This window comes from Poromitra crassiceps, assembly GCF_964638095.1.
Source record: "Poromitra crassiceps genome assembly, chromosome: 16".
Classification (NCBI taxonomy): Eukaryota; Metazoa; Chordata; class Actinopteri; order Beryciformes; family Melamphaidae; genus Poromitra; species Poromitra crassiceps.
The window spans coordinates 1,660,271-1,680,894 of NC_139645.1; the positions used below are offsets into that span (position 1 = coordinate 1,660,271).

General features: G+C 43.6%; 1 protein-coding gene across 2 annotated transcripts in view; it reads right to left on the reverse strand.

Moving 5' to 3' along the window:
• mapk6 (mitogen-activated protein kinase 6) overlaps positions 1-19,973 on the reverse strand; it is a 33,615-nt gene extending 13,642 nt beyond the window's left edge. Inside the window, exons 1-3 of one of the 2 annotated variants that reach the window (XM_083652631.1) lie at positions 19,851-19,973; positions 11,783-12,633; positions 11,165-11,482 (exon numbers count right to left, since the gene is read on the reverse strand). In XM_083652631.1, the coding sequence (XP_083508757.1) occupies positions 11,165-11,482; positions 11,783-12,019 (555 nt within the window). In that variant the 5' untranslated portion in view covers positions 12,020-12,633; positions 19,851-19,973. Of the gene's footprint in view, positions 1-11,164; positions 11,483-11,782; positions 12,634-13,655; positions 13,751-19,850 lie in introns of those variants that run through there. The other variant, XM_083652630.1, reaches the window with a different exon arrangement.
• Positions 19,974-20,624: the final 651 nt, after the last annotated feature.

Genomic DNA, 20,624 nt, shown 5'->3' on the forward strand with positions numbered 1-20,624 from the left:
CTCTCATGCAGAGGTAGTGTGACTCTCTCTCTCTCATGCAGAGGTAGTGTGACTCTCTCTCTCTCTCTCATGCAGAGGTAGTGTGACTCTCTCTCTCTCTCTCATGCAGAGGTAGTGTGACTCTCTCTCTCTCTCTCTCATGCAGAGGTAGTGTGACTCTCTCTCTCTCTCTCATGCAGAGGTAGTGTGACTCTCTCTCTCTCATGCAGAGGTAGTGTGACTCTCTCTCTCTCTCTCTCATGCAGAGGTAGTGTGACTCTCTCTCTCTCTCTCATGCAGAGGTAGTGTGACTCTCTCTCTCATGCAGAGGTAGTGTGACTCTCTCTCTCTCTCATGCAGAGGTAGTGTGACTCTCTCTCTCTCTCTCATGCAGAGGTAGTGTGACTCTCTCTCTCTCTCTCATGCAGAGGTATTGTCTCTCTCATGCAGAGGTAGTGTGACTCTCTCTCTCTCTCTCTCATGCAGAGGTAGTGTGACTCTCTCTCTCTCTCTCTCTCTCTCAGGCAGAGGTAGTGTGACTCTCTCTCTCATGCAGAGGTAGTGTGACTCTCTCTCTCTCTCATGCAGAGGTAGTGTGACTCTCTCTCTCTCTCTCTCATGCAGAGGTAGTGTGACTCTCTCTCTCTCTCTCATGCAGAGGTAGTGTGACTCTCTCTCTCTCTCATGCAGAGGTAGTGTGACTCTCTCTCTCTCTCATGCAGAGGTAGTGTGACTCTCTCTCTCTCTCTCATGCAGAGGTAGTATGACTCTCTCTCTCTCTCTCATGCAGAGGTAGTGTGACTCTCTCTCTCTCTCTCATGCAGAGGTAGTGTGACTCTCTCTCTCTCTCTCATGCAGAGGTAGTGTGACTCTCTCTCTCTCTCTCATGCAGAGGTAGTGTGACTCTCTCTCTCTCTCTCATGCAGAGGTAGTGTGACTCTCTCTCTCTCTCTCTCTCTCATGCAGAGGTAGTGTGACTCTCTCTCTCTCTCTCATGCAGAGGTAGTGTGTGACTCTCTCTCTCTCTCTCATGCAGAGGTAGTGTGACTCTCTCTCTCTCTCTCTCTCTCATGCAGAGGTAGTGTGACTCTCTCTCTCTCTCTCATGCAGAGGTAGTGTGACTGTGTTGTGTGTTGGCTCAGACACCTCTCAGACCGGCTCCTGTTTCGGCCCTAATTTAGCCACAAATACCTGATGTCATGCTACCCTGCTGTCCAAACAAAGAGCACACCTCACTGCTGCATATGCTTAGGTCTATATATATATATAGATATATATATATCTATATATATAGATATATATATATATATATATTAGGGGTGGGAGAAAAAAATCGATTCGCGATTTTTTTTTTGGTGCCCGCAGTCAGGCCACTCACTGAACAGCAGGCCTGGCGTCGTCTACTGGTTTACTAGTGGTTTTATTACTTTATTAGTTAGTCTGAAGTAATAATTACACTTCAGGGTTAAAGTGGGTGCATCTCATTGTAAAATTGGACTTGGCCCAAATTGGGCTTCAAACGGCCCAAATTGGGCTTCAAACGACCCAAATTGAGCTTCAAACGGCCCAAATTGGGCTTCAAACTACCCACATTGAGCTTCAAACGGCCCAAATTGGGCTTCAAACGGCCCAAATTTCACGCGTGTCGGCCCATATCGGCCTGGCCTGCTTGGTATCTAATGCCGGCCTGAATTATGATCCCAGTCCGCCCCTGTTTTTAACTATCGCCCAGCCCTACTCATGATATATAATATACAGTCTCTAGTGTATGATTCAACTTTTCCCATGTTCTAATCTAGTGTAAAAAAGCAAACAAACTGAAAAAGGAACAATAAATCGTAATATCGAATCGCAATAATCGTAGAATCGCAATATATATCGAATCGGCACCCAAGTATAGTGATAGATCGCCACAGCCCTAATATATGTATATATATATATATATATATATATATATATATATATATATATATATATATATATATATATATATATATATATATTAGGGCTGTGGCGATTCACTTATCTCCCGATTCGATACTATCACGATTCTTGGGTGCCGATTCGATTTATATTGCGATTCTTAAGTATTGCGATTCTACGATTATTGCGATTCGATATTACGATTTATTGCGATTTTTGTTTATTTTTTTATTTTATTTTTTCAGTTTGTTTGCTTTTTTGCACTAGATTAGAACATGGGAAAAGTTGAATCATACACTAGAGACTGTATATTATATATCATGAGTAGGGCTGGGCGATATAGTTAAAAACAGGGGCAGACTGGGATCATAATTCAGGCCGGGCATTAGATACCAAGCAGGCCAGGCCGATATGGGCCGACGCGCGTGCAATTTGGGCCGTTTGAAGCCAGATTTAGGCCGTTTGAAGTCCAATTTTACAATGAGATGCACCCACTTTAACCCTGAAGTGTAATTATTACTTCAGACTAACTAATAAAGTAATAAAACCACTAGTAAACCAGTAGGCGGCGCCTGGCCTGCTGTTCAGTGAGTGGCCTGACTGCAAGCACCCAAAAAAAAAAAAAAAAAAAAAAAAAAAATGTTGTTGTTGCGATTATCGATTCTGGAATAAAAGATCGATCCAAAAAATCGTGACATTAAAAATCGCGATACTTAGGTGAATCGATTTTTTCCCCCACCCCTAACATATATACATATATACATACATATACATGACACCCAATGCAGATTCAAACCCGCGTCCCTCTGGTAACCAATAGGGCTGTGCAATAAAATCGATACGGCAATATATCGCGATATTTTGCCTGACGATATTGTATCGATATATATATATATAAAAAAAAAAAGGCCATGCCAGGCCAGGCCACCGGGCATCTGCATCTGGTGATTCCCACCCCTAATCGATTACTGTATCAATATTTCCCATATTGATGTTTTTGCACAGCCGTGTGTTCAGTAGCACACTCAACACTCAGTAGTTTTGACTCAATTTGTCCACTAAGTTATCAGTATAAAGTGATGTACATATTATTACACTACCTGGGTGGTGTTGTATCTTTAACTCTATTATTTAATTTCGAGTAAATTTTAGTATTGCAATATATCGCAATATGTATTGTATCGCAATGTATCGTGATACAATCGTATCGCGACCCATGTATCGTGATACGTATCGTATCGTGAGGTCCTTGCCAATACCCAGCCCTAGTAACCAAACCTGCGTCCCTCTGGTAACCAAACCCACGTCCCCCCTCTGGGAAGCAGTTGTTAAGGCAACTAAATGTTGCTCTAACATAACAACTAACCCACGGTGCGTCCTGTTACCAAGTAGCTGGTAAAGTGATCGAGAGCACTAAAAAGCTATTTAGAGCCAGACACGTAGACATGCAGGTCACAGCTCTGAGCAGCAGGGATGAAAGTGCTCTGACATTAGGGGTGTCCAAAATAATAGATTATAAGATGCATCGCGATGCGGACGTGCACGATTCTGCATCGATTCACAAATGTCAAAAATCGATTATTAAAAAAAATATATATATATATTTTTATAATCAAATAAAATATAATGGAAGTACATGCAGTTGTTTATTTTAATTATGGGTCATAATACAATGCAATTCCAAATGCACTTTTATTTTAAAAGTAGCCACACAGTGAGAAAAAAGAAAGTGAGAAAAAATAAATCATGTATTGCGGAAAAAAGTGATGCATCGATTTAAGATGCATCGAGATGCATCGATAATCGTAATAGAATCGAATCGTAGCCCTCTGAATCGTAATCGAATCGAATCGTGAGGCCAGTGAAGATTCACAGCCCTAACTGACATGCTGCTGCTGATGCAGTGAGGGAGGAGGGGGCGACATGGAGAAATACCAGGAAGCAGCTTTTGCGCAGCGTTGCGACAGAGATGTAGCAATTAGGTTCACTTTGACAAATGTCTGGCCTTATTGCATAAGGGGGAAGATTCTGTGAACCCTGGACTCTGTGCTGAAGCACTCTTTGAACAGACTGGAGTTAGCCTAGCCTAGCCTAGCCTAGCCTGGGATTCATTCATTGCTTTAAGTGAACAGTCCAAGGCTAGGCTACTACTACTTTTTGGGGCAACTTGAGAGACACCAGACACACACAGGCTTTAGAACAAGCCGTCGTTTCAATAGCTGGGGTCAAACGCACAGTGGCTGAATAACCAACCTGATCTAGATCAGACCAGGCCAGGCAGGGCAGGATGACATTATTGAGTCACACAGCGCCCCCCTCCCTCGCTGTGTCTGTCTGTGGTTACTGACAGACAGCGACCTTTAGCAGAGACAACAGAGCCGCGCAACTGGAAGTTTTAGTGGAGGAGGCTGGAGCAGACAGTCACACCACCTCCTCCACCTCCAGGGTAAAGAAGGCCAGTAAAGCTAAGCTGCTTCATACAAGCTAGACTAGATGCTAGGTTTCCTCCGTGGTACTGAACCTATTTCAAGACAGCTTGAACCCACCCACACACACACACACACACAACACAGGCTGAAAAGCATAGGAATATAATATAGAGGGATCATAAAAACAGACTGAGCACATTTGAGGTGAAGACATAATGGATGTACTGAACGAGCAGTTAATTTGAATCTGATCTCTGGCTCCCAAGTCTATCAGCTGCTCAAATATCTCCTGCAGAGAATACAGCCATGTTACTCTACTTGGCATTTTAAATATAAAGGAGCACTGACAACAATGTGTTCTATTCTAATATACCTTCAAAGAATACAATTCCAAAGAATGAGTTGTCTTTGATAAAAGACTTAGCTATGTATATAGCCAGATAGTCCAGACTAATGGAAGAAAAACAACTGAAAAGTTCGTTCTCAGGATGTCGAATGTCAGCCAAGATGTGAAGCTCTATCATTCAATTAAAACTAAAGTTACAATCATATGTTTTCCTTAGTTTGATTAATTAAAAGCTCAATAAAGAGCAGACGTGATTTATTGGAAGATTTTTTTTTTTTTTTAATGACACTGATGGTCTCTTTCCCCTCACCCTGCCTGAGCTGCCTGCTTCTTGAAAAGCACAGTAGCATGACAGCAGTTAGTCAGAGAAAACTAAACTAGCATCACTTAGGAAAACGGTTGGATCCGTTAGGAGATGAGCCTTGAGAAAATAAGGAAAATAACTGACATTAATTTCTCTTCTTGGATCTTTTGGACTTTGTATATTTGGGTCAGTGTGTGTGTGTGTGTGTGTGTGTGTGTATGAGTTCCAGCGGGGGTGGTGTGGAGTGGACTGGTGTGGTGTTGCAGGGTGCACGTGTGATGACTCCATGACTCCATAAGCCCCCCGCTCACCCCCACCTCTCCCTTTATAACATTCCAGAGAATTTCCACAAGCTGCCATCTTCAAAACGTCTCAGGCCTCTCTGCTTCTTCTACTGAGCCAAAGAGCAGGCGGGAACATCTCTGCTTCTTCTACTGAGCCAAAGAGCAGGCGGGAACATCTCTGCTTCTTCTACTGAGCCAAAGAGCAGGCGGGAACATCGCTGCTTCTTCTACTGAGCCAAAGAGCAGGCGGGAACATTCTCTCTGCTTCTTCTACTGAGCCAAAGAGCAGGTGGGAACATCTCTGCTTCTTCTACTGAGCCAAAGAGCAGGCGGGAACATCTCTGCTTCTTCTACTGAGCCAAAGAGCAGGTGGGAACATCTCTGCTTCTTCTACTGAGCCAAAGAGCAGGCGGGAACATCGCTGCTTCTTCTACTGAGCCAAAGAGCAGGCGGGAACATTCTCTCTGCTTCTTCTACTGAGCCAAAGAGCAGGCGGGAACATCTCTGCTTCTTCTACTGAGCCAAAGAGCAGGCGGGAACATCGCTGCTTCTTCTACTGAGCCAAAGAGCAGGCGGGAACATCGCTATCCCAGAGTGGGCAATGTTTACCTTTCGGCACATCTGCTTCAATTCACGATTACATCCAAAATAGGCCATTCTCTGCAAGCTTTCCCACATGTAGGCCAGCCTGCTCCATCAAGCCTCCATTTCAACAAACAAGACTCTGATCCAAAGCAGAATTTAATCCTTTGGTGTTAATTCGGACGACGAATTGCATTTCACCTTCAAAATAGAAGCGATGCTTGTGTTGTGTTGCTACTCGGAGCAGACGCGATATCGCTCAACTTAAGGCAGGCTAACTTTGTCACACTAGTATCCTAGAGTTGTTTACAGCTTCGACCATGTGGTGTTTAAAACCAAGGCTCAACTCCAGTAAAACACATGCTAACGCTAAACGGGTGAGCTAGCAGTGAGCTAACACCTAGCATTTGATCCACACGGTTCCTTCCAAGGTTAATCCTACAGCCAAACGTTAACACGGGGCTTCACACACCAGCTTCAGATAAGGCCTGGTGTTCCCACGGCAACACAAAGCGCTGGCTGGGAAAAAGAGGGAGAAAGCAGGAGTGGAGAAGTGGGAGGATCACTGCACACAGGAATTCCTGTCATTCTTGATCCCGGGCCACCAAGAGGTTCTTTCCAGGAGGTTCAGACAGAAAGCAGCCCGTGGACACAGCAGCACAATGGCAACCTAGCTGCTAGCACACACTCTCAAGACAACAAGCTTCATCAAACACGCGACGAAGCCAAGCAGAATCAGAACCGGAATCACTATTTTCTGATAGCAGTGTGGATTATATTTTCATTAGCCCAAGTTACCCAACTAACTGTTGTTATGAGGGGTGAAAAAACTGCACATGTTTAGATTGCACGTTATTGAAACAATGCTATTATCACTGATGCACATATTTAGATTGCACGTTATTGAAACAATGCTATTATCACTGATGCACATATTTAGATTGCACGTTATTGAAACAATGCTATTATCACTGATGCACATGTTTAGATTGCATGTTATTGAAACAATGCTATTATCACTGATGCACATGTTTAGATTGCACGTTATTGAAACAATGCTATTATCACTGATGCACATGTTTAGATTGCACATTATTGAAACAATGCTATTATCACTGATGCACATATTTAGATTGCACGTTATTGAAACAATGCTATTATCACTGATGCACATGTTTAGATTGCACGTTATTGAAACAATGCTATTATCACTGATGCACATGTTTAGATTGCACGTTATTGAAACAATGCTATTATCACTGATGCACATGTTTAGATTGCACGTCATTGAAACAATGCTATTATCACTGATGCACATGTTTAGATTGCACGTCATTGAAACAATGCTATATCACTTATGCACATGTTTAGATTGCACGTTATTGAAACAATGCTATATCACTGATGCACATATTTAGATTGCACGTTATTGAAACAATGCTATATCACTGATGCACATGTTTAGATTGCACGTTATTGAAACAATGCTATATCACTGATGCACATGTTTAGATTGCACGTTATTGAAACAATGCTATATCACTGATGCACATGTTTAGATTGCACGTTATTGAAACAATGCTATTATCACTGATGCACATGTTTAGATTGCACGTTATTGAAACAATGCTATTATCACTGATGCACATGTTTAGATTGCACGTTATTGAAACAATGCTATTATCACTGATGCACATATTTAGATTGCACGTTATTGAAACAATGCTATTATCACTGATGCACATATTTAGATTGCACGTTATTGAAACAATGCTATTATCACTGATGCACACGTTTAGATTGCACGTTATTGAAACAATGCTATTATCACTGATGCACATATTTAGATTGCACGTTATTGAAACAATGTTATTATCACTGATGCACATATTTAGATTGCACGTTATTGAAACAATGTTATATCACTGATGCACATATTTAGATTTGCACGTTATTGAAACAATGCTATTATCACTGATGCACATGTTTAGATTGCACGTTATTGAAACAATGCTATTATCACTGATGCACATGTTTAGATTGCACGTTATTGAAACAATGCTATATCACTGATGCACATATTTAGATTTGCACGTTATTGAAACAATGCTATTATCACTGATGCACATATTTAGATTGCACGTTATTGAAACAATGTTATTATCACTGATGCACATATTTAGATTGCACGTTATTGAAACAATGCTATATCACTGATGCACATATTTAGATTTGCACGTTATTGAAACAATGCTATTATCACTGATGCACATGTTTAGATTGCACGTTATTGAAACAATGTTATTATCACTGATGCACATATTTAGATTGCACGTTATTGAAACAATGCTATTATCACTGATGCACATATTTAGATTGCACGTTATTGAAACAATGCTATTATCACTGATGCACATGTTTAGATTGCACGTTATTGAAACAATGCTATTATCACTGATGCACATATTTAGATTGCACATTATTGAAACAATGCTATTATCACTGATGCACATGTTTAGATTGCACGTTATTGAAACAATGCTATTATCACTGATGCACATATTTAGATTGCACGTTATTGAAACAATGCTATTATCACTGATGTACATGTTTAGATTGCACGTTATTGAAACAATGCTATATCACTGATGCACATATTTAGATTGCACGTTATTGAAACAATGCTATATCACTGATGCACATGTTTAGATTGCACGTTATTGAAACAATGCTATTATCACTGATGCACATGTTTAGATTGCACGTTATTAAAAGTAATGCCAGAGACCGAGGCTCGCTGGTGAAGAGCCCTCCTTCTTTATTTAGACACTATTCAAATAGCAGCTCCCAACAACCCAGCTGCTCTTGCTCGCCCGGCCTGCTCCACGGGGAGAGAGTGGTTGTAAAAGCAAATTTGCCCCCCAGCAGTTCTGCCAACACAGACGGCCAAGTGGGTTTTTTGACACCTCCACGCACAGTCGCACACCTTACGGGCTGTGTGGAGGCTACAGGTTTGTTGCTAACAGTCGCACACCTTACGGCTGTGTGGAGGCTACAGGTTTGTTGCTAACAGTCGCACACCTTACGGCTGTGTGGAGGCTACAGGTTTGTTGCTAACAGTCACACACCTTACGGCTGTGTGGAGGCTACAGGTTTGTTGCTAACAGGCCACTCAGCTGCAGCCTCATTCTGCAGAGGCAAGCAGACGGTGCCCCCCGATCCCCCCATAACACCACTTCACTACCGTCATCAGGAGAGAAACACACAAGAAATAGCAACACTGGGGGAGGTGATAAGATAAAGTCTACATACAGATACAACCTAACAGCAGAGACGCATATGCCTATCCACACAACTAGGTTACACACACACACACACACACACACACACACACACACACACACAGAAATAGCAGCTAACACACACATGTATATACGTACATATCATACCATGGCTACAGCAGTTAGTAAAGACAGTTGAGCTGATCTCAGTCACCCACACAGCAAAGCTTGCACATGAACAGGGGAGGAGTGCAGTAACTGTGGGGAGGAGTGCAGTAACTGTGGGGAGGAGTGCAGTAACTGTGGGGAGGATACAGTGACTGTGGGGAGGAGTGCAGTAACTGTGGGGAGGAGTGCAGTAACTGTGGGGAGGATACAGTAACTGTGGGGAGGATACAGTAACTGTGGGGAGGAGTGCAGTAACTGTGGGGAGGAGTGCAGTAACTGTGGGGAGGATACAGTGACTGAACTGTGTGAGAAACTCTCAGTCACTTCTTTTCCCGGCATCGCTGAGCTCACCTCCTTCCTCTTACTATTGAACCAGTCATAGGTCTCTAGACCCCGAGTTCTTACGAGTCATATCAGAACAAAACTCTCTAGACCTGAGTTCTTATGAGTCATATCAGAATTAAAGGAACACTCCACCCATTTTCAACCAGCTTTGTATCATTAGAACATCAGTAGTATATCAGAAAACTGTACACGGTTTTGAAGTCTGTCATTTAATTTGACAGTTATTGAGTGTTAAAGTGTGGACCAGTGACATCACTGGTCCACACTAACTCAAATGAATAACTCATTAACTCAAATCAACTCTCAATAACTGTCAAACTATTCATCATTCATCTAGTTTGACAGTTATTGAGAGTTGATTTGAGTTAATGAGTTATTAATTTGAGTTAGTGTGGACCAGTGATGTCACTGGTCCACACTTTACCACTCAATAACTGTCAAATTAAATGACAGACTTCAAAACAGTTTACAGTTTTCTGATAGACTACTGATGTTCTAATGATACAAAGCTGGTTGAAAATGGGCGGAGTGTTCCTTTAAGTCTCAACACCTGAGTTCTTATGAGTCACATCACAAATATCAAGTCAACGCTTGAAAGGTGAGCCGACGAGGACGGAAAAAACAATGAGTAGCTATGAATAACCTGCAGGATCCCACGTCACGAGAGAGAGCCCACTTCAGACTGGGTCGTGACTAATCTGAGGCACGTGTAGCTAGAGAGTGGGGCAGGAGGGGGGCAGGGGGGGAGTGCCCAACCTAGATTTTCTCTCTCTCTCACACACACACACACACACACACACACACACACCATATGGCCTTCGACTGGAATACCCACACCATCATATATGGCCTCTGACTGCAATGTCATCATGCCTTTATATGACGATGGGGACATACATACACTGGGTGATCCATAACCATGCTAAAAGAGATCAAAAGCAGACTTCTTACAGCTTGGAGTAAAAGTTTATAGAGATGGTAATTGTCTATCCGTTATGCACGTATCCGTCTTTATCTGCCCAGGTTTACATTATAGCCGTCATCCATTGCGAGACACAGCCAAACCAACACAATCCAAAATAACACAACCTTCCTTCTCCGTGACCTATTTTTAAGGAAGGCGTTTCTCGACTCTACAAGTTCACAGGCTCAAGGACAGGATGATGATGGCCTCCTGCTAAATGGAAACAATAAGTTCCTTTTCAACGGGCCACAGTTCTCCCGGGAAGGGAAATGAGAGGCGTGACTTCAAGGAACCACATCCCCTTGGTGTTGACTTCCTGCAGGGGAGGGAACTTGCATCACCCTGGGGAGCAGCAGAGACTGCGTTTCTGGGCAGTAACGGAGGCATCAACAAAACAAGGCAACAAAACGCTCATCCCCCGGCACGAAGTGCGCAAAACAAGGGCCATGTTTGGCTCTGTCCTGGAGCTCGAGTGACGCCGTTTCAACCTCGACAACACTTCCTAGAATCACATTTAGCGGCAGGACTACGAGGAGCGAACGCAGTTTGATGATCCTACCTTGTGAGAGTAGTGTGGGTCCATGATGCGAGCCAGGCCAAAGTCTCCGATCTTGAGCACCAGGTCCTCTGTGTTGACGAACAGGTTGGCTGGCTTAAGGTCGCGGTGCATCACGTTGGCAGAGTGGATGTACTTGAGGCCGCGGAGGACCTGGTACATGAAGAGCCGGGCGTGGCCCTCGGACAGGAGGCTCCGCTCCAGCAGCTGACACAGGTCCGTCTCCATGTACTCCTGCACGATGTAGACGGAGTTGACCTCCGTCAGGGAGACCACGTCCTCTGTCACCCGGCGACCGCAGGGCCCCATGGTGTCAAACACCTGGAAAGACAGGACAGACCGAGAACTGGGGGGTCAATAAGTGATCATCATAAAAAATATATATCAAAGAACAAAGGGATTGGAAGCATCTTACTTGTGCAACGTCAAATAATTATTTTATATTCTCTCTCTCTATAAAATATACTGTATTCTGCATGTTTATAGCCTATGTCCACCTGCTCATTATGTGCTGTTTATTGGTTTGATTTATTTGACATCTGACAAATCCAGAATAATGGGACAAATATTCTTATTTCATTGAATGAGAAGGCAGACATTCGATTTTAATTTGCATCCTACCTTAACAATGTTTTCATGGTCGAGGCGTCTGATGATCTTGATTTCCCGGAGGGCATGCTTCACGCTCTGGGGGTCCGTCAAGACGATCTTCTTCACCGCCGCACGCTTGTCACAGTCCGTGTCGACCGCGGAGAACACCAGGCCGTTCCCGCCGTAGCCCAGAGGCTTCAGATCCATGTAGCGAGGGCCCAGGTCAAAGCCATGGATGTTCATCAACGACTCAAACTTCTCGGCCATGATGAGCGCCCGGCTGGCTTTCAACAGCGAGCTTCCGATTCACCGTCTGGCTGTCTCTGACGTTGACGATCTGGCCTGTGGTCAAGGCCGATGTCGCGCTGACGAGAGGGATTTATCTGATGGATTCTCCCGCTCCTGTGGAGGGCGCTCTGACTTACCCCTGTACAGAGAACTACTGATTTCCCCCTGAATAGCCCCAACTGTCAAATGTGGGGCACTAAGCCAAAGTGTCTTGACATCTTGTGTAAAGGGTCAATTTCAAAGTGGAATTGTGGGGCTTCTTCAACTCAACCGCTCTTGCTTGACTAGTGTTTTAAAGACTGCAATGGAATGGACTTGGACGCCAATTTAAAAGCACTGAAGTCGTGTGTGAAACCCTAAAAGCATCTAGTTGCATCCTCACAGTGCAGATACATTCAGTGTATGACTGGTCCTGAGCAGCTTCATACCATTTGTTTTGTTTTTATTTTTATGTTTTTTCCTGTTAATTCACCTGATCTGATGTGAAATGAGTCTGGCCTTGAGTCTTCAAAGTGATTCACCCTCAATGATCCGGTGGCTCAAGCTCGCCACAGTCGCAATCAAAGCTATCCTCCATTTTATTTGGGCATAACCTGAAAAAGAGAAAAAGAACAAGAAAAAAATAGTATAAATAAATCGATCAAAAAGTGATCGATATCAGTTAACAGTTTCCTTTTCACATTGTTTCCCCTCCAATTTGAATATCTAACAAAGTATTCTTCTTTTCCCATGAAACTTGATAGACACAATGTTGTCAGAATCTCAAGATAACTACAAATAGAACAGATAACAGGGTCACTGAGTCTGATTCTGAAACCATGACATGTGGCCAACGATACACACGTTACTACTCTCTCTGGGACAAAACCCACCAGTCAACCTGATTTCAGCTGAAATACAATAAGGGGGGACCCACAAAAACAACAACAAAATGACCGAAGCAGCAATCCACCGCTTTGGGTAGAAATGTGAATTATTATGATTTTATCTACGCTAGTATCGTGATGGAAATGAACCCCTCCCCCGCCCGGGTTTAGGCGCTTGTCCGTCCGGTTTGTGGAGTATCGATGAAAATGTGAGAGATAACGTTAAGCGAGAGGTCGGATAAGAATTCAGATACATGAGCAAGACAGACAGTGCAGGTGTCAAACATGAAGGAAGAGAGAAAAACAAGCGGTTCTTTACAGCTAATGCTGCTACCATCCCCGGGTCTGAGAGAGAGAGACCCCGGAATGGAGGAGTAACATTACCGACAAGCTAGCTTAACCCGACCTAACGTTACCTCTCTAGCTTAGGTTTAAATGTGTCAAGACAACCAGCCGCCCCGGGAACGAACGAACACACAACAACCTGATACCAACGGTCACATTTACACATTGCGTATTAATAAGGAACGAACTCGCGTAACGTTCTTCTGAAACCCGATGAGATGACACGAACAAAGGAGTCGTTGTTGCCGTGAAGGCTAGCAGCTCAGCTAACGATCCTGACTACGTGGTGCTTCTCCCCACAGCACAAAGCCCACCTCAGTCAAAACCTCTCAATGTGCCTTAAAAACGACAGTGCCAAGACTCACACTGGTGACATAATCCAACGTGTTAGAGAATTCACTTACACTTCTCATCCGTCGCATCAGATTATTTGTTGGTAAATCAAACCCAGACGAGGTTTGTCAGTGCGCTCCGCTCTCCCTGCCCTGCGGATCTGTTGCAAGCGCCATTCAGTCACAGAGGAGAGGAGAGGAGAGCAGGCTGGGCAGCAGCGAGTGTGTTTGCGTCAGATGCTGCCTTCATGGCCCGTGGGAACTATCACCACTACGGTGTAAGGACACGTGAAGTGGTATCATAACAATGCCATTCCTGACTGAGAATACTGGTAGTCTATTATTATTCAGCTCGTTGGATGTCACGGGTGTTGTGACTGTCTGTCTACTTGTAATAATAACTCTAGGCACACGCAATATCAGGAGCTTCACTGTCTGGGTTTATTGTCATCATCACCGCCATCTTGTATACATGTATGTTGTACTATATCCGGTTCCGGTTTTCAACATTAAATGTTTGTGACCAGTGACATCAAACATTACAACGGGTATCCCCCTACTACTACACTGTAGACTAGCACATGCTTCCTCCGATACACGTGCAGTCGGCAGCCGCTTCTTTTCACCTATGTGAGCATGGCAAGGAGTTTATCCAGCAGGACGTAGCGCGTGGGAGGATCATGCTATTCCCCCAGTTCCCCTCCGCCGAACAGGTGCCCCGACCGACCAAAGGAAGCACTATTATAGTGCAGTGACCAGGAGGACACATTGGCTACCCTTAATCCATATTTGATTCAGATATTATCAATCCATAACAGAGTCAGATTTCATATTAGGGAGCCTCTCTTGGTGTTGCGGTTAACATGTTGGACTCCCAAGCCGAGGGTCGGCAGTTCGAATCCACCCCTGGACAAGCCCTTAACATGGGTTGCTGCAAGTACCTACACAACCCCGTTACATATGCATGATTCATATTGTTCGATTCATATTGGTATATGTCACTCTATAGTCCCCCTCTTCACTTCACGCTGCAGTATCAAGTAGGCTAGCCTAACTCGTTCTGTGCTGCTTGATCTAAGATAATAACCACTAAAAAGCGACTTTTTTGTAGCAGGCGAGATTTGTGCTTATTTCCAACTGAACGCACTTGAATAGGCTACGGACATTTAACCACCTCTGGAGGATTACGAGGAGCACTTGAAGGCAGCAAGAGCCATTCAAAACGGTGAAGGCGGAACATAATTTGAGACGGACAGTAGATTCAAAATATGCAATGGTAGAATGGTAGTCTGAGTCTCACTACAACAACAACTAGATACGAATAATGCGAATATAAATAGTAATAACACACCACCACTAGGCCTACTGGCCTACTAATGATAATAGGCTAATAATAATAGCCTAATTGGGTTTCATTTTTTTCATAGCAACCCAGTGAAAGGCTGATAGGGCGTGGGAAACAAATTCAATTAATTGCTATGCTTATTTCTGCGATATAAGAAATTAAGAATAGGGTTAGGGTTAGGGCTATGCACTGTATGCAGCATTCAAATTAGCACTGAAAATAGGCTACTCACAAAATATAATTATGTTACAAGATATGCTGTAGTAGGATATTTTTTGTCTCTTCTATTTTCAGGTTATTTTTTTTAATGTTCCTGTCTAAATCTGTGGCGTAGTCTGACTGAGCGTCCTCTGCTGGCCTCCAGAGGCGTTAAATAAGTTATATTCTGCACAGCTATTCTAGCATTTAATTGTCCCATACAGGGCCGTAGCTAGCTATGAGAAAGGGGAGGTCCGGACCTCCCCTAATATTTCAGCCTGCCAAAAAAAAAAAAAAAAAAAAATTTTTTTTTTTTTTTTTTTTTTTTTTGCAGGCCAGGCCAGGCCACTCACTGAACAGCAGGCCAGGCGCCGCCTACTGGTTTACTAGTGGGTTTATTACTTTATTCAGGTTTAAAGTGGGTGCATCTCATTGTAAAATTGGACTTGGCCCAAATTGGGCTTCAAATGGCCCAAATCAGGCTTCAAACGGCCCAAATCTGGCTTTAAACGACCCAAATAGGGCTTCAAACGGCCCAAATCTGGCTTCAAACGGCCCAAATTGGGCTACAAACGGCCCAAATTGAGCTTCAAACGCCCCAAATGAGAGCTGAGCAGGTGGTGACATGAAAGAGAATATACTGAATAATGACATCACAACAGTATAATCCTAATGTTGATTTAAAATGATATATTACTCTAAATATGGCTTAAAAAGGGGAAAAAAAAAGCTCAATTTTTTTGGCGCCGCCGAATCCGCCTCCCCTTGCTGGACCTCCCCTATTTCGGAACCCTGGCTACGGCCCTGGTCCCATATGCAATCTTTTAACTCAATCAATTATTTACATTACGCGTGTTGTTTGCAGGCTTCGTCGTTGCAGACAGGCATGTCGTCGTTATCCGGATGCGATTGTTTTCCCTTTAGTTTTCGCTCTGAAGGCATAACAGTGTTGTTTTCAGGTTGGTCGAAACATCTCACTGCATGCGGCGCCTGGTGGATGTAAAGTCCATGTCTGGGATCAGGATGCGCACGTCTGTTTCCCTCTTTTTAGGCTGCATCAACGGCGGATATATCTCCACTGAGACGTCACCATCACACTCCTACACATCTCCCCCAAATGAGAGGCTCAGAATGGTTGAAATAAATCAGAGATCACTTGGTTTGTATTTGTGCAGCTCGCTCGGATCCGTCAGACTGTGTGACTGAATGGGTTTGCAGGGCGCAGGCAGCAGACGAGCCTCTAATAGCCTACATCAGCATCAGCAGCAGGCCATGTGAGGATCGATGTGCCGCTGGGGAATGCACTGCAGATGCCTGTAACGGGCCGGGATGGGCTCTCCGGGACGGCGATGAGAAATGCGACAACAACCTGCATGGCTTGAGAAGCGAACTGCTGCGTAAAAGAACGCCGAGTAGACACGTGTCTAAATGAACCAGCAGGGATGTATCAGATAAGGGAGGGATTCGAAGTGAGCCAGGGTGCCCACAATAGCACATATTAGAACCACTTTATTTCATGGATGATTCTTCAGAGTTCTTACTATTAAAATAATAGTTTTTATTTCATTTATGGATGTGTGATGGCATAGGCCTATACATTTGGAAATGACAATAACACTCTGTGGTCTGTGGGCCTTGATGGAGGGGATTGAGGGTATACAGCTTTTGAGCATATTGGGCAATCATCATCATCAGTATATAAATGGGAGCTATGGCTCTGTCTGTCTGTCTGTCTGTCTGTCTGTCTGTCTGTCTGTCTGTCTGTCTGTCTGTCTGTCCAACTGATGACATCATCAGTGATGTCATAAATCCCAGTGATGTCTGTCCCAGTGATGATGTCATCAGTGATGTCATAAATCCCAGTGATGATGTCATCAGTGATGTCTGTCCCAGTGATGATGTCATCAGTGATGTCATAAATCCCAGTGATGATGTCATCAGTGATGTCATAAATCCCAGTGATGATGTCATCAGTGATGTCATAAATCCACTGATGACATCATCAGTGATGTCATAAATCCCAGTGGTGATGTCATCAGTGATGTCATAAATCCAGTTGTCTGTCGAGGAGAGGAGAGGGAGGAGAGACTGAGGCAGTCTGCCCTGGTATCTGTCACCTTTTTCGCTTTCCATGACTTTGCATCCCTGGTGTGTGTATGTGTGTGTGTGTACGCGTGTACGCGTGTGTGTGTGTGTGTGTGTGTGTGTGTGTGTGTGTATGTGTGTGTGTGTGTGTGTGTGTGTGTACGCGTGTACGCGCGCGTGTGTGTGTGTGTGCACGTGCGTGCGTGAGTAGGGACTGCTGTAATATTTGTATATTTGTATAGTAACATTCATAGGCTATTCTTTGATGTATAGGCTAATGGTAAACAGAGTGAGAGAGGGAGACAGATGTCATCATTATCAATCAGTGCAACTTGATGCCCATTGGTCCAAACTTTCATGAGGAGGCGACGCCGAGGGATATGATCTTTATTCATGGGGGAAGCATGCAGCACCTTCGAGGACACATCCCACTTTCTCAAAGTATTTCTGTCTATTTTCTTAATCGAATGGGAATCAGCGAGTGAGACTTATTTGACATTGATAATGCACTTGATATTGTACAATGTTGTTTTGTAAATAATGTGATACTTTCCTGATCCCCTCCTCACCACAGGGAGGTCATAGGTCACGGGCAGCTACAGAGCAGCCTCCCTCCAGCTGGTGGAGCTCAAGGGCACTATTTCCCAATCGTTAACTGTGGGAAAACGCTTTGATATCCCTGTTATTATTGTTTGCATTATCACTGGGCTCACTCCATTCCAACAGCTTCATGCAGGAAACAGACAGGAGTCATTGATAGCTTGTTATTAAATCTACACTATTAAAAAAAAAAAGTTTTCTCAGGACACTCTGACCCCATTCCTGCTCTTTGCCCTCTCCTAACTATGAATGGATGTGGGACAAAAGGAGAAGTGGTGTATCTCTCCTTATCACTCAGGGGACAAAACAAGAGATAAGTCCCTCTCGGCATGTTATGGCCCACTGACTGTTGACGAACCAGCCTCTCACACTTATATAAGAGTCAGGTTAGGTGCAGTGTGTCACGCTGCTGCTGCTGGAGTTATGGCTTGAGAGAACCATACGTGCATGGAGCTGCTGCTGGAGTTATGGCTTGAGAGAACCATACGTGCATGGAGCTGCTGCTGGAGTTATGGCTTGAGAGAACCATACGTGCATGGATCACTGCTGGAGTTATGGCTTGAGAGAACCATACGTGCATGGATCACTGCTGGAGTTATGGCTTGAGAGAACCATACGTGCATGGATCAGCTGGAGTTATGGCTTGAGAGAACCATACGTGCATGGATCAGCTGGAGTTATGGCTTGAGAGAACCATACGTGCATGGATCAGCACAACAACGGCAACTTTGCATCGTGAAATTCTTGAAGATATTCTGTGATATCTGGTGAATGAAATGAGAAAAAACTGCAGCAGGCCTTAACCTACTCCTTTAAATGCAGTGTGTTGGGCAAGTTACTTTCTAAATGTAATATACTACATATTACTAGTTACTTTTATTTGAAAGTAATAAGTTACTTTACAATATTACTGTCTGTGTAGAGTAGCTCGTTACTTATTACACTACTTTTGCATGACATCACTGCTCCGGGACCATCCCGAAAAATAATTTCAACCGTCTTGAAGTCAGTGTAAACAATCCAAAATTCTAAATGTTATTCTTTTCCTTTGTTATTGTCATCTATAGTGGTTATTTTCATAACACACAGTTTGATTCTGAAATGATTGTATCTTTATTTAAATACCGGTATGTGCTTTGATTAAAAAATATATATAACTCAATTTGTAACTTGAGTTACTTGACAAAGTAACTGGTATAATATTACTGAAATCCTATAAGTAATAAGTTATATTACTGAGTTACTGCTAAAAGTAATATATTACATGTAATATGTTACTTTTGTAATGAGTTACCCTCAACACTGTTTAAAACTCTTTTTAAACTCAAGTAAAAACTCAAGTGTGGCTTGTCTCAGTCATTTAGTGGAGATTAGAATAGTGTCTGTTACAGCCTGTTACTGTTACTACTGAGTCTTGTGTTACAGTAACGCTCTGTGGTTCAAAGAGAAAACACTGCACTGTTGCAACGCAGAGCACAACGTGTTCCTGTAGTGTTACGACTGGACGCGTTCACACGCATGCTGTTTACTAGGGATGCTGATTATTAATCGATTATCGATGAATCAATTGATTGTTAAGAATTTGATAGACCAACAAAACATATTAACTGTTTAATCAACAATGCAGGCTATGTGCTTCTTCTTTTTTGCTGAAATTATTTACCACGACAAGGGCGCAATTTAACGTTCATCGCTTATACCGAAGAAAAATAAAGCCAAATAATGACAATGGCTATTCATTGTAAACGTCGTAATACAATGTTGAATAATACAGCATGAGTTGACTTGGTTGATGAACTTGTTGAGTAGGCCTAAAGTTAAGACAGGTGTTAAAAACCCGCATTTTCTATTTTCAAAGTCAATTGATCGTTAACGTGAGTACATGACTAGGAAATTGACTAAAATTGGCATCCCTACTGTTTACCGATGTCTGTTTGCTGATATAGTAATAATCACACACACACACACACACACACACACACACACACACACACACACACACACAGGCGCGCACACACACACTTCACACACTCTCTTACCATGGCTGGAATCCTCCATGGCACAGGCAAAGGTATATCCAAAAACAGTGCTATTCCCACATGCAGACAGGAGGAGATGTTTGAATGTAGTCCAGGACCAGAACAGAGGTGAGTATCTCCCTGTGAGTCAGTGTGTGTGTGTGTGTGTGTGTGTGTGTGTTCTCAGAGCCTGTGTTGTGTTGTGTTGTGTTGTGTTGTCCTACTCCATGTGCCTCTGGTTGTGAGGTGGAGCTCCATGGAGAGTTAATATAGGCCGGGCTGGAGAGGGGAGGAGACTGCTCTGTGTATGGCTCGGCCTGTCAGACCCACTACCATGGCAGTCCACTGCCAACTCCTCTCTCTCTCTCTCTCTCTCTCTCTCTCTCTCACACACACACACACACACACACACACACACACACACACACACACACACACACACACACACACACACACACACACACACACACACACACACACACACACACACACACACACACTCACACACTCACTCTCTCTCTCTCTCTCTACCTCTCTGTACCTCTGTGTGTTGAGACCCTCGGGCTGATCAAAACATGAGAACATCTCATGGCTTTCCTCATTCACACAGTCTGTGAGCAGCATTTCCTCCTGGCTGCTGCTCTCTCCTCATTCACACAGTCTGTGAGCAGCATTTCCTCCTGGCTGCTGCTCTCTCCTCATTCACACAGTCTGTGAGCAGCATTTCCTCCTGGCTGCTGCTCTCTCCTCATTCACACAGTCTGTGAGCAGCATTTCCTCCTGGCTGCTGCTCTC